This window comes from Alligator mississippiensis, chromosome 7 (genome assembly GCF_030867095.1).
Source record: "Alligator mississippiensis isolate rAllMis1 chromosome 7, rAllMis1, whole genome shotgun sequence".
Taxonomy (NCBI): domain Eukaryota; kingdom Metazoa; phylum Chordata; order Crocodylia; family Alligatoridae; genus Alligator; species Alligator mississippiensis.
The window spans coordinates 17,197,095-17,211,968 of record NC_081830.1 but is presented as its reverse complement, the minus strand read 5'-3'; the positions used below and the strand labels follow the sequence as shown (position 1 = coordinate 17,211,968).

At 44.1% G+C, this 14,874-nt stretch overlaps 1 protein-coding gene across 2 annotated transcripts; it reads left to right on the top strand.

Moving 5' to 3' along the window:
* The first annotated feature begins 73 nt into the window (after positions 1-73).
* On the top strand, positions 74-14,518 carry VDAC3 (voltage dependent anion channel 3). Of its 2 annotated transcripts, none has more exons than XM_059730622.1 (9): positions 74-168; positions 2,843-2,914; positions 3,983-4,032; positions 8,697-8,849; positions 9,377-9,429; positions 11,550-11,777; positions 12,771-12,921; positions 13,553-13,610; positions 14,013-14,518. In XM_059730622.1, exons 2-9 carry the CDS (start codon positions 2,848-2,850, stop codon positions 14,102-14,104), a joined length of 852 nt encoding a protein of 283 aa, XP_059586605.1. In that variant the 5' UTR covers positions 74-168; positions 2,843-2,847; the 3' UTR covers positions 14,105-14,518. The 2 variants fall into 2 exon arrangements, with proteins under 2 accessions (XP_059586605.1, XP_059586606.1); XM_059730623.1 differs by lacking the exon at positions 74-168 and adding an exon at positions 2,501-2,525.
* Positions 14,519-14,874: the final 356 nt, after the last annotated feature.

Below are 14,874 nucleotides of genomic sequence, written 5' to 3'. Positions count from 1 at the left end.
CCTAGTGCGCAAGCGCGCCCTGCTGGCCCGCGTGGAGCGCTCGCCTTCCCGCCCCCTCCTCCGGCGCGTCATTGCGCGGCGCCTGCGGTTACGTCAGCAGCGCGACGCGGAGGCCGCGGGCGTTTGCGGAGTCCTTCAGTCACACGGACGGACGGGCGCCGCTGCCAGGTACTGCGGGGCGGGACCGGGGCCGGGAACGGGCCGCGGCCTCCGCGCTGGGCTGGCCCGGGGGGCTGGGCGGCTGCGGCCTGTGGCGGGCGCGGCCAACGGCTGGTCCCGGCGCGCGGCGCGGGGCCCCGATGGGCGCGGCTGTTCCGGCCCGGGGCAGAGCAGGCCTTGCTGTGGGCCAGGAGCCGTGCCGCCCCTCCCCCCCCCCCCACACACATCTTCATATAGACGTGTAAAAGAAAGAGCGACGCTTTCACATTCCCGAAGCATGGCTGTGTTCAGAGCAACGCCAGAAATCATGAGTGGTGGCAGCACACCGCGTGGCCGAGGCAGGAAGCGGGGCTGTGCTGGGAACCAGGGCGTGGGAGTGGGGATGCTGCTCCAAGACGGTGGTGGGCCGGCAGGTCTCATCCTGCTGCTGCTTTTGCCTCCGAGGGGCTCTTCTGGGCTTGGCTTTTGCTAGTAAAAGTGCCTGCTGTTTAACAAAAAGGCATAACAAAGGCAAGACCTTCACCCTGGGAAGGTTTAAAAACCAATATGGGGGATACATGATAAGCATCGTTATCACGTATCCACTGTACCGGTTTTTAAACTTTTCCCAGGGTGAAGGTCTTGCCTCGGTTACGCCTTTTTATTAAATATCTAGTCCAGACCAGGTCACGGAGCTGTGTTGTAATAAGCGCAGCGAACAATCCCCCAGCAAGAGACTTGCAGATGAAAGAGCATCGGGCAGTCTTTTAAACCGTGTGATGCCTCTTGTTGCTGGGTGTAGAGCTTGATGAGTATTCAGTTGGAAGATTATTTGGGTGACAGTAGCGTCGATAAAGAAATGCAGCCATCATAACGGTTACCGCAATTCCTGCGGCGCAGTGTCAGTGTCGCTTGTCTTTTATCTTTAACAACGCATGCATCTTTTTTCCGTATTTGACAGGTAGAGAGGCATTTTATAACTTGACAGTTAAGAAGTACAGTAATTTATGACCTAAAGCTTCATATAAGGAGTCTGCAGTCATGTCCAGCTGTTCTAGACCTGCTAGACCCACAGGTATATACAGATAGATATGTGTGTATATATTTATACAGCATGGAAAGCCATCCTTAAGGTATCTGTGAGGGGAGTGGAAGTTATCTGAATGCTGCATCTAGGGAAAGGGGAAGACAAGGAATAGCGGGCACAAGCTGATTAAAGATTGCTTCAGACTGGACATAAGGAAAAACTAGTCGAGTGCTGAAGGTGTGGAACAGGCTCCCCCCAGAGGTGGTACAGTCACCCACCCTGGAGATCTTCAGAAAATGGCTTGGTGCCCACTTTGCTGGGCTTTCCTGCCCAAGTGCAGGGTGGCTGCTCCCAATGATCTTGTAAGGTCCCTTCCAGCCCCTAACATCTGTGAAAGGCCTACATTGTCCAGTTGCAAGGATGAGTTAATACAGAAACCTTGACACAAGAGAGCAAAAGCAGTTCTGCATTTGATTAGTCCTGTCTTTTCGAGGGCAGTGTTAGAAGCTGCTTGGTGCAAGAATTGATTTCTCATCCTACAAAGGTCAGAATAAAAATGGTCAGGTTTCTAGAAAGAACATGAGGAAGAAAAGTCCACCAGAAATCAGAAAGAGGCTTCTAAACAGTAGCATTGCTGTGTAGATCCAAGGAAAGGTAAATGGTTTGAAGGGAACTGGTGACTTTAGGAGGTAAAATCCTTGCATTGTTGTCTTGGATAAGAAAGAATTTCTGTCTGACATAATTTATCAACAAGAGCTGTTTCTAGTGGAGCTGTTGAGTAGAGGAATCTTAACAAATGAGCCTCTTTTAGGAAGGATTAAGAGACAGAGAGCTGCCATTAACAAAGTTCACCTGTGGGCTAGTCTGTTCTTCCTGAAACCACCCATCACAGTGGCATGATGGGTATCAGACCTTAAGGTCTAAATCTGCATTTCTGGGGTCTGTAGCTTCTATTCCAGAGCCATCTTTAATGTCAAAAAAGCATTTAGCTGCTGGGGAAAAGGGTATTACATACTTTTGAAAGAAATGATACATTTTGACAAGTCAAAAAGGCCAAGTAATTCAGTGTTAAAATTAACGCTTCTCTCTTTAGATTTGTGCCTCATGTGTTTGTGGATCTTGTTCTCTTAATTTTAATTTTGTTCAGACAGTTACGTATCTAGACCTTACTGCTGCCATCTTTTCTTTTCTGTATATTTTTGTAGAAACATCAGCAGGGTCGCCTCCCTGTTTTATAAACGGAAGTCCTTTTTATGTTTTCCCAAAGCTGTGGTGACTGCTTGAGGGGAGGAGCTGAGAACACCGGTGGGAGAAAAGAAAGTTTATTTTGAAGTGGCATGGAACAGCCATTGTAGCATATGTATGTTGGAGCGTGTGTATGTTATTTATCCAATATGGTATTAACTGAGGCACAAGGATCCTGTTGGAGTTAAATTTCACTCCTAGGATATGGTGTTTTGGGTGTAGATTGTTTTTTTTTAAATGTTCTGTGCAGATAAACCCCACTACCTTTCTGACAAAACCAGTGTTGGACTAAGGGAGGTCACTGAACACAGTAGAAGACTGCTGCCTTGCACCATGGTTTCTTTTCTGCTGGGTACCTTAAGTGCTTAGTGAGCTATGTTTTTTGTTTCTGTGTCATGAAATATGGGTTCTTCCCATTTCTTATCTCTTCAGACCCAATGGCTGTCCCACCATCGTACTGTGACCTGGGGAAATCTGCCAGAGATGTATTCAACAAGGGTTATGGTAAGTAGCATTATCATGTGTTGATTCTAATACAGTAGTGTAAGTGTGATGCTGTAGCCTTGGTAGTCCAGAAATTAGGCAAGAGGCAAGGATATCTTAGCATGGTATCTTTTTTTTTTTTAATCTCTTTTGGTAGTATTAACAAAGGCCAAGCTAAAATGTGGCAAAGTTCAGCTAAAAGGTTTCTCTTTTTAGAATAGAAATCTAGGAGCATTCAAGATGAAAGATAACTAAAATTATCCTTGGATACATAAATGGTGGACTGTCAAGTAGGAATAGGGAAGAAGTGGTATTGTCAGTGTGAGATCATGTCAAAACAGAGAAGAAGGACAAGGTCTTGAGAGAGCCTGCCTTGCTGTGAGATTTAAATGCCTCAATTTATTTAGCTTTTGAAAAGAAGAGACTAAAAGGTGAGTTTGATCCCAGTCTGTAATGGGGCGAATCTCTGATTGAGGGCTCTGGAAGAAAGGCAAAATAGAATGCAGAGGGAGTGCGAGTTTGGATACATTTGAGAGTGGGAAGAAGGAACAAATATTTAACATGTGGTTGATTAACCATTGGAATGGCATATTAAGGGGTGTGTTAAATCCTCTGTCTCTTGAGGACTTGTAAGATTAGATATCTTTCTAAAAATATGTCCTGGCTCAAACAAGTTATGAATGTGATGCAGGAATTACTAGATTAAATTCTCTGGCCAGTGCTGTGCAGGAATTCAGGCTGGATAATCGCAAAGGTGGTACCATCTGGCCACAGCAGATGGTACCTTCTGAATTCAGAAGTGGTACCTTCTGAATTAAAATGTGTTAATTTAACTCAGGACTGCTCAGCCTATAACTACTTGCACACTTTTGAACACTCACTATTCCCTTGTGCTCCGATAAGCAGATGGTTTATTAACTTCCATGGATCATCAGAACCTAGTTAATTCTTTCCCAGTAAGATTAAGTCCTACTTACAAGGTGGGCTGTTTCATGTAAGTGCTCCCAGACTATTACATGTAGGAGTAAAAGCCTCTCATTTTCTTGTATGCTGTAATGAAATAGGTGTCTTTCTGCTTTTGTGTTTTAGGATTTGGACTGGTTAAGTTAGAGCTGAAGACCAAGTCCTCCAGTGGAGTGGTGAGTACTGAGCACATTCATTGGCACTGGAAAGGGGAGGAGAACTTCCTGTAATAAGAGTTGCTCATTAGTGCAGGTTTCATTTCTCAGAAAAGGGAATGGAGATGGGTGGTGCAAAGAATGAGTGTCAGTGTCTCTGTAGTGGGCACAGATTTTAGCACGCCACCCTGTATTATGTCAGTTTTTTGTCGGGTACAGCTCACTCTTACATCCTCACCATGTATTGACCCTAATCATTAAAACATGCTTGTGTTGTCATGCTTCAGGTTATGCATGTTCTTTTGTACCCTACATTTTCAGAACCATATTTGTTTTGGTTCACATCCCTTCTTGTGGATGGAGGCCAGATCTTCCTCCATTGCTAGTTAACACAGCATTGTGAGTCCCCACCCACCCCTGCAAGCTAGCTGTTTACTGAAGAGACAGAGACACCAAACATTTTTAGTTAAATAAGGTTTTGGATGAGGATGAGAGCCAGTTGGCTATCTTTGGCAACATTGCACTCAACCTTCTTAACAAGTTTTTGGTTGGCTTAAAAAGGAACAGCTCTCATCTGGTTACTGTATACTACCATTGCTGCCTGGGGGCCATAATTAAACTTGTATGTTTAGCTGGGGTCTTCCTATACTGGGGCTTCTTTTTCCACTTACATTCGAACTGGGCTGATCTCTGTTCTACTCTTGTGCCAGAGCTGAATAATAAAAACATGACTTCTGTAGCATGTTTCATTCAGGGATTGTAGAGCATGTTATAGACCTTAAAGGTTGAAGACTCCCAGCTTCTCTGAAAACTAGAAAATACCATAATCTCCATTTTACAGATGGGGAACCTGAGCTTAAGTGACTTGATCTCCCGGAAGTTTGGCAGATCCAGGAATAGACTTCACTGTGCCTTTTAACCACAGGAGTATCTCCCCCTAGGCAGACTTGTTCTTGTCCCAGCCCTTGCATTCCTGTGTGTACTTGTTTATGGTGCTATTCATGTGTGATTTGCCTATGTTAGTGCATGATTTGCTTGTGTTTTGACTATTTCTATCCCCACAATTCCTTCAGTTCTCTGATCCAGTTATGCATTCACGTCTCAAATTCACAGACATCTGACTTGTTCTTGCAGCTGAGGGCTTGTCATAATCTAGTGTTTGGATAATGCTTTTTATTCAGTGGAGGTATGGGGATGGGTGTTCTTTTTTAGTAAAATGACCTAGCTGCCAAGTATGAAATCTCAGAACGTATGGACAGGTGGGACTTTTAAAGGCTAAGAACATTTTACTACAGCTTTTAGAGATCTGAAAAAGTGGCAGTACACTTGTATAGGGGAAGCAGTGGGATGTGCCTAAACTATCAATATTCGTCGTAATTTCTAAAATGTTTTCTCCCTTTTCCATGCAACTTGGTCTGGATTTTTGTTCAGCTGGTAAGAACAATTGAATGTTTTTGTGGATATCCTAGTTTTGCATACCTATCTCCAGACTGCGATACACACTGTTGTCATGCCATTTTTGTCTTGCCTCCAAAATTGAGCAATGACAACGTGAAGCATACCAGGGTGCATAACTTATACTGTGCCTTAAGCTAACATGTGTAACATTTGAAAAATAACCCAAAATAGGAACGCAAGAATAGCCGGGAAGAAGTTTACTACTAATATATTATGTTGCTTCAGATCAGTAGTCTAGCATTTTGAGTAACAATATTTTGCGTTCACTGTGACAACACTAGGATGTTGTGGTTTGGAAGGAAGTATTGATTCACAAAGGGGAAGCACCTCATAGCCGAGTGTAAATGGAAGTTCTGCCTTTTATATAAAGTATTACTGTGTACCAAGACACCTGGCCTTTTTGTTCAAGAGGTTGAACCTTTCCAGGCTTCTCTGTCAAAATGTGTTTGCATCTTAGATGAGTAGTTCAGTTTCTTATGAAGCAGGTAGTGTTTTTTCCCCCCAAGGATGCCAGCCAGACTGGGCTGAAAGGTCAGACCAGAAGTTGAATTTGAGAAGTGATTCTGAATAGTGCTTGACATGAAGTCAATGGGCATTCACATACTGAGGATTTCAGAAATGCCCTCGAGGGACTTGAGCCAATCACAGCTCTGCTTTTGACAGCTTGGAGATGAGTGGTAACATATGTGGACTTTGTGCTCCTTGTCCAGAGGAGATATGGTTCCAGCTGCTAGGAAAATCCTGCTGCTTTTGATCTTATGGCAGCAAGATTCTTTCGCCATGGCTAGTGAACGTGGCATTGGGAATCTCTTTTCCTTTATTGATGATACCTGTTGCGCCTTTGGATGGACTCCCTGAATTGGGGAAATCCACCCTTAAAAGTTGGCGACAGATTGATTTTAGTCACCTGCGCAAGCTTAAAGAAATCGGAGATGATGTGCGTGCACACGTGGAGTGGCTCCTTCTGTCAGGATATATTGCAAGACTGTTGTGACAGATGGACATAATCAAAATGACGTGACAGAAACCCAGTTCTGTCAAACGCATCAAAACTATTCAGACAGGATTCCCAAGTCTTGGAGCACTGTGCACTGGCCCTGCAGTCTGAAGATTGTGTATATACCATTCAAGAATACAGGTTCTCACAGGCTTGGGACAAGCCTGCTCTTTACAATTAAGGTTTCAATTATAAGACATCAGGACGCTAAAGATTGTAATCTGTTAAGCACTGTGTTACTTAAATATGTAAACCTCAAAGAAGGGTGGTTTAGGAGTTAAATGGTGAAGATTAATTATCTTCCTTGGAGGAAGATATTCAAAAGGTGAAAGAACAACTGAAATGAGGTCAGTTGTGAGGCATTTCTTAAAACTTACCTGAGGTGCATTATAACTGTTGCCAGAAATACCCTACACAGTGGTGTTTTTTAGTATGTGGTGCACAGACATCAGTTCCTGACCTAGCTACCAGACTGTTAGAATAGTATGGGCATCCAACAAAAAGAGGCATAAAATCTTGGTAACAGGAAGCGCCAACGTACAAGGAACTGACAGCATGTTGCTAGTCTGCAAAGCAGAGTAAGACGAGATATCTTGATAAAACTGCGCGTGAGGCAGGGAAAAGGAGTAGATTGTTCGCCGTCTGGAGAGCAACTGTCAAAGGATGACTTCAGAAAGGAGGACTAAGATGGCAGGATTTGAGAGGAGGTCAGGGTCAAGAGAGCACAGAGAGAGCCTGCAGAGTGGAAGGAGAGGAGGGGAGATCCTTGACAGCGTGGTACCTTGACTGACAGATTACTTTGGGAGCCAGTGGGGCCCAGTCTGGGGTGAGGAAGATTTCTCTGATATGCATAGATTAGTAGGTGGGTACAGGGCCGTGAAAAGGCTGGAGCCTGGAATTGCATGCCTTTGGATGGCTATATAGGAAGTTGTTGCAATAAATCAGATGTGAAAAAGGAAAGAGATGAATGCGAGGTTCAGGAAACGGATGTTGAGTCACTTATGGAATAGGGAGTCCTGGCACAGGGACAGGGCTATAAATACAAGGGGGAAAAGAGCTTGGGAAGTGGATATGACAGAGTGCCTCTTTTGCAAAAGATGTTTGTATCAAGGCCTGTTGACTTGACGTTTTAGGAAAAAAGGGTTTTTGAGGGAGTGGAGGACTGTCATGGGGGTGAGGAATGCACAGTGCACTACAGAATGAGGAGATAGACCACAAAGGGTTGAAGAGCAGGGTTTTAGGTGTTCCTGGGAAGCAGAGGCCTAACACTGGGAGGGCAGTTGTTGGCAGAGACAGGCTGGTGGGAAGAGAGACAGATCAGAAGGTTAGGGACCCTGCAGCATTGGCTTCTGGAATGCAGTGTACAGAGGATGATGGGAGTGACCAGTAATGCCAAATGCTGTGCTGGCAACAAACGTAAGGGAGCCTTAGTCAGCAGTGCAGAACATTTTGCTGACCATCCAAAAGCGAGGGCGTTTCAGTGCTGTGTGAACAACAGACTGGAGGAGAAGGATGCTGCGAGCAGCAGGGTGGCCACAGAGATAGGAGAATAGAAGATGTTTTCTCTCGGAGTTTAGTGGCAGGGGTAAATTGAATGTGAGGTGGTATTGAACTCGGAGATTAATTTCTTGAAGCAAGATGATGGATTCCAAGTAAATATAGGGAGTTGGAGGCTGAGGGAGGAGAGGAGACATGATGCCACTGAAGTGAAATGTGTGGGTGGGTCAGGTACTGGGTGCGCGAGGAATAGATCCATGGGGAAGGGGAGGGTGGAGTTGGTGGATGTTGCTGTTACAGACACCTGCAGTTTTGGAAGGATGTGGCAAACTTTGTAGGTGGTCATGAAAAGTTAAGGAGGGAGCCAGATGGATGAAGTCATGAATTGATGGTAGCTGAATAGCAAGCAACGGCTTTTGGTGTTTTCAGAAAATAGAGGATAAGAAAGCAGGGCTTTTCCAGATTAGAGAGGAGTTTTAGGGATATGTCCTGGCATCATAACGAAGGAAGTGCCAAGGAAGAGGGGTTGGCAAAAGGTCATCATTTGATACAGAAAGAATTAGGTTTGCTGGTAAGAGTGGAAGGGAAGGGGTTTGCAGAAAGGAATTGAGGGATTGTGTTAAAAATCCTGAGGGTGTGAGGTACGGAAACAAATGGCTTGATGGGACAGGACTTGTGTAGAAATTGTATTTAAATTAATCACTGAGTGGTAATTCTAATGTGTTCTGGACAGGAATTTACCACGACTGGCTCTTCCAACACAGACACGGGTAAAGCCACAGGTAGCCTGGAGACCAAATACAAGATCAAGGACTATGGGCTTACGTTCACCCAGAAGTGGAACACGGACAACACCTTGGGCACAGAAGTGTCCATGGAGGATCAGGTAAGAGGAGGAGGAGATGGCTATAAAAGCATTTCAGCAAATGAGGTGAAAACACTTAGTCAAGAATTAACAATAGAAAGTCAAAGGCATAGAGCTGTGGTAAATCAGAAGTAACTAAGCAATGTCAGCTGCATGAAGTATGGTATAGAGGACAGCACATCACATGCTTTTGGATAGTGTGTGTGGAAGCTTTTTTACAAGAGTTTGTTCTTAAAGGTGCATGCATAGTGCACACAAGCAGAACAAAAGGGTCCCTGCACAGTACAGGCAGGGCGTTAACTTCATACGTGCAGAACTCATGCTACAGTAGACAGTGAAATTACCAGCTCAGTCTTCAACATGGAGTTGTCTTGAAACTACTGACCCTTCTTACAAAGGGTCAAGTGACAGACTTGACGTATAATGTACTACATTTCTGAACAAAAGTATTGTGACATGGGAATTACAGCAAGGTAGTTAACGCTTGCAGCCGAGGAAATTTTTCAGTGAACAGTCTTGATAACGTGACTTCTTTGTTTCCTTTGCAGTTGGCTGACGGGTTGAAGCTGGCACTTGACACCACATTTGTACCAAATACAGGGTAAATCTCTTCTTTCAGTTTGAACTAGAGACTCCTGGAATGGATTCAACAGTTGGGCGAGCTAATTCCTCATTTGAACAATGTAACTCAGTTCAGGGGGCACGGTTCAGAGTTTAGTTGTATTTCTATACTGGCAGTCCTCGCACTTATGCCGGGTTAAGTTCCTGGAGAAGGCGCTGTAAAGTCGAAACTATGCAAGTTGAATCTGATTTTCCCATAGAAACAATGTTAGGATAGGGGGTTATGGTCCTAACCGAGGGCTTGATGCCCAACCTTTTATAGAAATGACCATAAACACCATATTTAAATCAGCTGTTTAATCAACTATACATGCTATATACTGTAGAGTACAAAGCTTTCTAAAGCGTAGTGTATATAAATCGATTAAACAGGGCAATAGAATAACTAATCACATAAAATTTTATTTAATCAGAAGGTGAAGGAACACCTTCATCAGGGTCAAGGAATTCAGAAGGGCTTGTTTGGGGAGATTTTGGGGAGGCTTAGGGCCACTTGATGGCTTTTTGAAAAACTGATCCAGGGATGTTTGTTTTGCTGCCCTCTCTCATTGTAAATTTCCCTGTAGTGCTGTAAGTGCGAGGATCCAGCGCCGTAAGTAATAACATGGGTGTAAACGGCAGAGCGCCACAAGTGCGATTTGCTGTAAGTCAAAACGCTGTAAGTCGAGGACTGCCTGTATCCCCAGCCAGTATTTTTGGATGAAAATAGAGACCCTCTGATTCTCTAAAGCTTGGTGAAAAGTTTAAAGGAAAGAGACCATATCAGATTTTTGGAATATTGGGATGGTAGGCACTCTCTCTCAAAGGTGCCTTTTTTTCCATCTACAACAGTACCACCTGAGTAATTTTATTTATTCCACTCATGTTCCAAGTCTCATGTTAACAATGGGGTTTTGTGAAAAAGCTCTGATACCTCTTCCCAAGTCTGAGCAGCATGAACGAAAATGCAATCTAATTTTAACAGGTCGGAAATAGAGGCTAAAATTATGGGGCAGGGTCAGATTTATAATAATGAATGCAAGTTGATAGATTGGATGGGAATAGGATATAAAGAGCTGTAAATGAAGACAAGCAGTGCACATTTGTGGTGTCCGGAGATTCAGAGAGGAAGTCATGTGGACAGTGACAAATTGAAGAGTGAGCTCTGCCAAGTATTCTGAGTGGACATGAGCAGGGCAAGGGGGAAGCGCATTGTAGCTATGGCGATGAACAGAGGCTGCATGAGTGTTTTAGCTGTGTGTGTGGATAGGAGGGACTGCAAGATGAGGACATAGCCCAGATGTGAATCTCTAGAGGAGGTGTGAAATGAAGAGGAGGGCCAGGTTATAGGCAAGGTGATATTTCCATCATGGTTGACAGAGGTAGGTCAGGGAGAATGAAGGACGAAAGAAAAGAGCCTGGGATGGACCTGGGAGGGCGGGCGGGAAAGGTGGACTAAAGACTTTAGGTTGGAGCAAGGTGAGAAACGGAGAGAAAGGAGGGGAGGGCAACAGAGGGCCTGAGAACAGGCCAGAAGACACTGACAGGAATAGACTGAAAGTCACTGAAAATCCAAGTGACAAGGCAAGAGCTCAAGGGTGGTGCTGAGAGAGACTGGGTGATGAGTTCTATATAATATAAGAACCTTGGCTGAAGTCGCATTTTAAATTTGATCTTTTTGAGGAATAGATGAGCAGAACATCTTACCCATCACTTGTGGGTGTTATGGATCTGGAAGCCTATTTAAAAAAAAAAAAAAAAAGTGTAGCACACCATATTTTCTGCTCTTGATTTAACAGTACTAATTCTCAGTAATAAGCAGTCTTCCTGAGTAGCTGAGGAAAACTGGCTTTTACTATCCAGTTGAGGACTTTGACTAAATAAGATCGTAACTTAATTTTTGAATGTTTTAAATGCATCTAAGGGTATTGGCCAGGGTGGTGGGTTTTTATTATGTAACTTAATTGCAATATAATAATAGACAAAGACCTTCTCAAAAGTAGCAGCCTCAGTGCATGCTTTCCTTGAAGGCAGACAAAGCATGAAGCTCACTGAGTAGATTCTCAAAATAGTTGTTGGGTCCCTGCTAGGAGGCATAAAATGAAATCTTTCTCTCTACAGAAAGAAGAGTGGGAAGTTGAAGACATCCTACAAACGGGAGTACATAAACTTAGGCTGCAACATTGACGTTGACCTTTCTGGACCAACCATCAATGGCTGGGCTGTGCTAGGCTATGAAGGATGGCTTGCTGGCTATCAGATGGCTTTTGATACCGCCAAATCTAAACTGTCACAAAATAACTTTGCATTGGGATACAAGGCAGGAGACTTCCAGCTGCACACTAACGTGTAAGTATTGGCTGAGCCTGGCAAAAGGCTCATATCAAAGATGCTGAAACTGGGCAAACTGCAAGGACTGCATCGGACATAGGTTAGATGGTGGGAGAGAGGGAAGACGCCAGTTGCTGGCTTGTAAGAGAGTCCTGCTTTCTTTTCATTTCCCAATCCCATTGAAGCAAGGTTGTGTCCTGATTTGTCATCGTTTGAGGCTTGGTTTCCAAGTGATGTCATTTTCCTAGGTACAGTGGTGGAAGGCATTTTCAAACAGAGCTAGCCCTTGTTCCGGATGGCAGTGTCAGTAGACCTTGACAGATACAGAATGTACTTGCTAGTGGGTGGTGCTCCACCCCAAGGAACCAGGCCCTGCAGTGAGGTACCCTCTGCTACACAGAAGACTGCCAGGATCGTAACCACCCAGGAGTCCTGCAGCATATCTGCTCTTCTCCAAGCTGGTGTTGCACTTGAACAGCATGCCTGTCTTGGAGGAGGTGGAATGCTTTGGCTTTGCTCTGCGGAGTCATCTCTGTTTCTTGCAGTTTGTGTTCAAGGCAGGGATTTTTTTTGTGAGAGAATTGTTTCAATTCTCTCACTTTCAGTTTCCTCACCGAACTGGTGATGCGTGTCCTGTTGCTGCTTGTGGACTCTTCTTTTGTGCTTGGCATCATTCCCTACTTGCAGCTTGGGAAGAGAAAGCAGAGTTACTTTACCTGCTTTGTCAAGAGTCCAGGACTGTGTGTGTGATATGTCAGCTTTTGGAAAGTCTCCCCCATTTCCTTGGCAGACTCCAGATTTTAGGGCTGGGAGCCTATAGGGCCAGGGTGAGGACTCCATTTGTGAGACAGTGGGAATTAGGCTTGGAGGAGGGGGAAATACAGGGATGGTGAGGGAGTGTTGCTAGGAAATTTCTTTGAAATGGGAAGAGATGAGATGCCCTGTGATGATCTGAGAATTAATATGACCACGCAGAGTGTTTAGTCACATGTTTTTTTTACTTGTTAACAGGAACGATGGTACTGAATTTGGTGGCTCTATCTATCAGAAGGTTAATGATAAGGTTGAGACATCAGTAAATCTTGCCTGGACTGCTGGCAGTAACAATACACGCTTTGGCATTGCTGCTAAGTACCAGCTGGATGAAAAAACTTCTGTTGCGGTAAGAAGTTTACCAAGGGAACAATTGCAATACAATTTGTGTGTCTTAAATATTGTGAACTAGTGGCACAGATTGGTGACTGTTTGAACTGGCAGGACCTTGTGATTTTACAGGTTCAGTTATTGGTGCTATCTTGCAAATGTTATAGACGGGGAGTGCACTGTTAGCTTGACTTTGTTACTGGATTGCTCAGACTACTACGAAAACTGTGTTGCCTTGTATTAACTTGAATAGCTTTTCAAGAAAGGGAGTCTTGTAGGCTTGGTACTGAAGCGCATGGAATTCCCTCAGCTGCTTCTCTTACTGTCCTGCACACAGGGCTCGGGGTCAGCATGCATTCATGTACCACCAGTACAGCATGGATAAATCAGGCAGCAGCATTTAGGTTTTTTTTAGGCTGTGACCATCATTAATATCTGAGAAAAACAAAGCATGATGTCATAGAACAAGGCTTATGTACTATATTGTTCCAATTTTAGGTTGTCCCATCTTAAGTTTCATATCACATTAATGAAGGGGGCACTAGGGTCTCTTAGGATGTCAATGTGCCTGCACGGTTTATAAAAGGAAGTAAGAGCAAGATTAAAATTCACCTTTTTGACTTTGTACCTTTTGGCTAATTTTCCTGTAGGCCAAAGTGAATAATGCCAGCCTGATTGGACTTGGGTACACTCACACCCTTCGACCTGGTATGTAAACTGAGAAGTGTTATAGGGAATTGCTCCAGAGGGGCGTAATACTGTAACCTCTACAACTATAGAGTTGAGTGGGTGGGTAAGACCGTGAAAATTATTGGGACACAGAAGGAATTCTAAGTCCTGGTGGAACTACCTCCCATCCCTGCCGATCGTACCACTGTTTTGTGGAGCTGCAGAGTGGTCCTGTCACAGACACAATATCCAACATGCTGTTGCTTGTTTGGCATAAGTCATTGCCAAAAGACTGAGGCGCTTTGCCAGAGCTGCTTAGGCGTGATCTGCTCCTCCATACCTCTGTTGAGAGTTGTCACCAGGAGCTGCTCTAGACTGTTTTATTTATACTGTTTTTATTTGTACTTTGAAAATACTGTCAAAGTCTGTTTGTTTCTCCAGGTGTGAAGCTGACGCTCTCCGGCTTGGTTGATGGCAAGAATTTCAGTGCTGGAGGTCACAAGGTTGGGCTGGGGTTTGAGCTGGAAGTTTAATGCAGTTTTCAGTGATGCAGCAGATCTGTTTCAGGAGATGAAGGAAAAACAACCCCAACATATTTTGGCCTTAATATTCTGTGAAATTTAAAAAAGTGTGAACTTTTTATTCTTCCAAAGAATTGTTGTAACTCAACACTGGAGTCTAGTGGGTGAAAATTCACCATAACAGGAGAAGGCATGTATGGAAGTTGTGATGTTTGTGCCACATTTACTTTCAGTTCCTCGGTGTTTTAAAATTTGTTCCTCGCAGAGGGTAGCATCTTGTTGAGACAGAAAAATCCAGCCCTGCCCATAAGCACATCACGTATTGCATGTCCTGAACCTCACCACCTTTTATAAAATTGGTCTCTGTGCTGTAGTGTAAACTTTGATTTTGCATCAAAGTGAAATAAATCAGTCATTTGAAACGTAGCTCCGTGGTGTGTCCTGTTACTGCTTTAGCACTGGTTGTCAAAGGCTTTATTAGTTTGGAGGCATTAAAAATCTACCTGGCCAAGTTGGCATGCAGCCATTGCTGGGTAGTTTTATTGAGCTTGTTATTACCATAAGCATTAAATGAGTGAAGATGATAAAAGTAACATCAGGACTATAAAAGTCCACTGGTGATGATGAGTATGTATGCATCTTGCCAAGCTGGGATTTTTCCATTCCTTCCCCACTCCTTTCTGTGTAGACTGGTTTCGAGCGGCACTGCCTCTAAGCCCCGGAGAGACTTGTGTAAACATTACAATAAAAATGATGGTTACAGTGGTGTAGACACAATGATC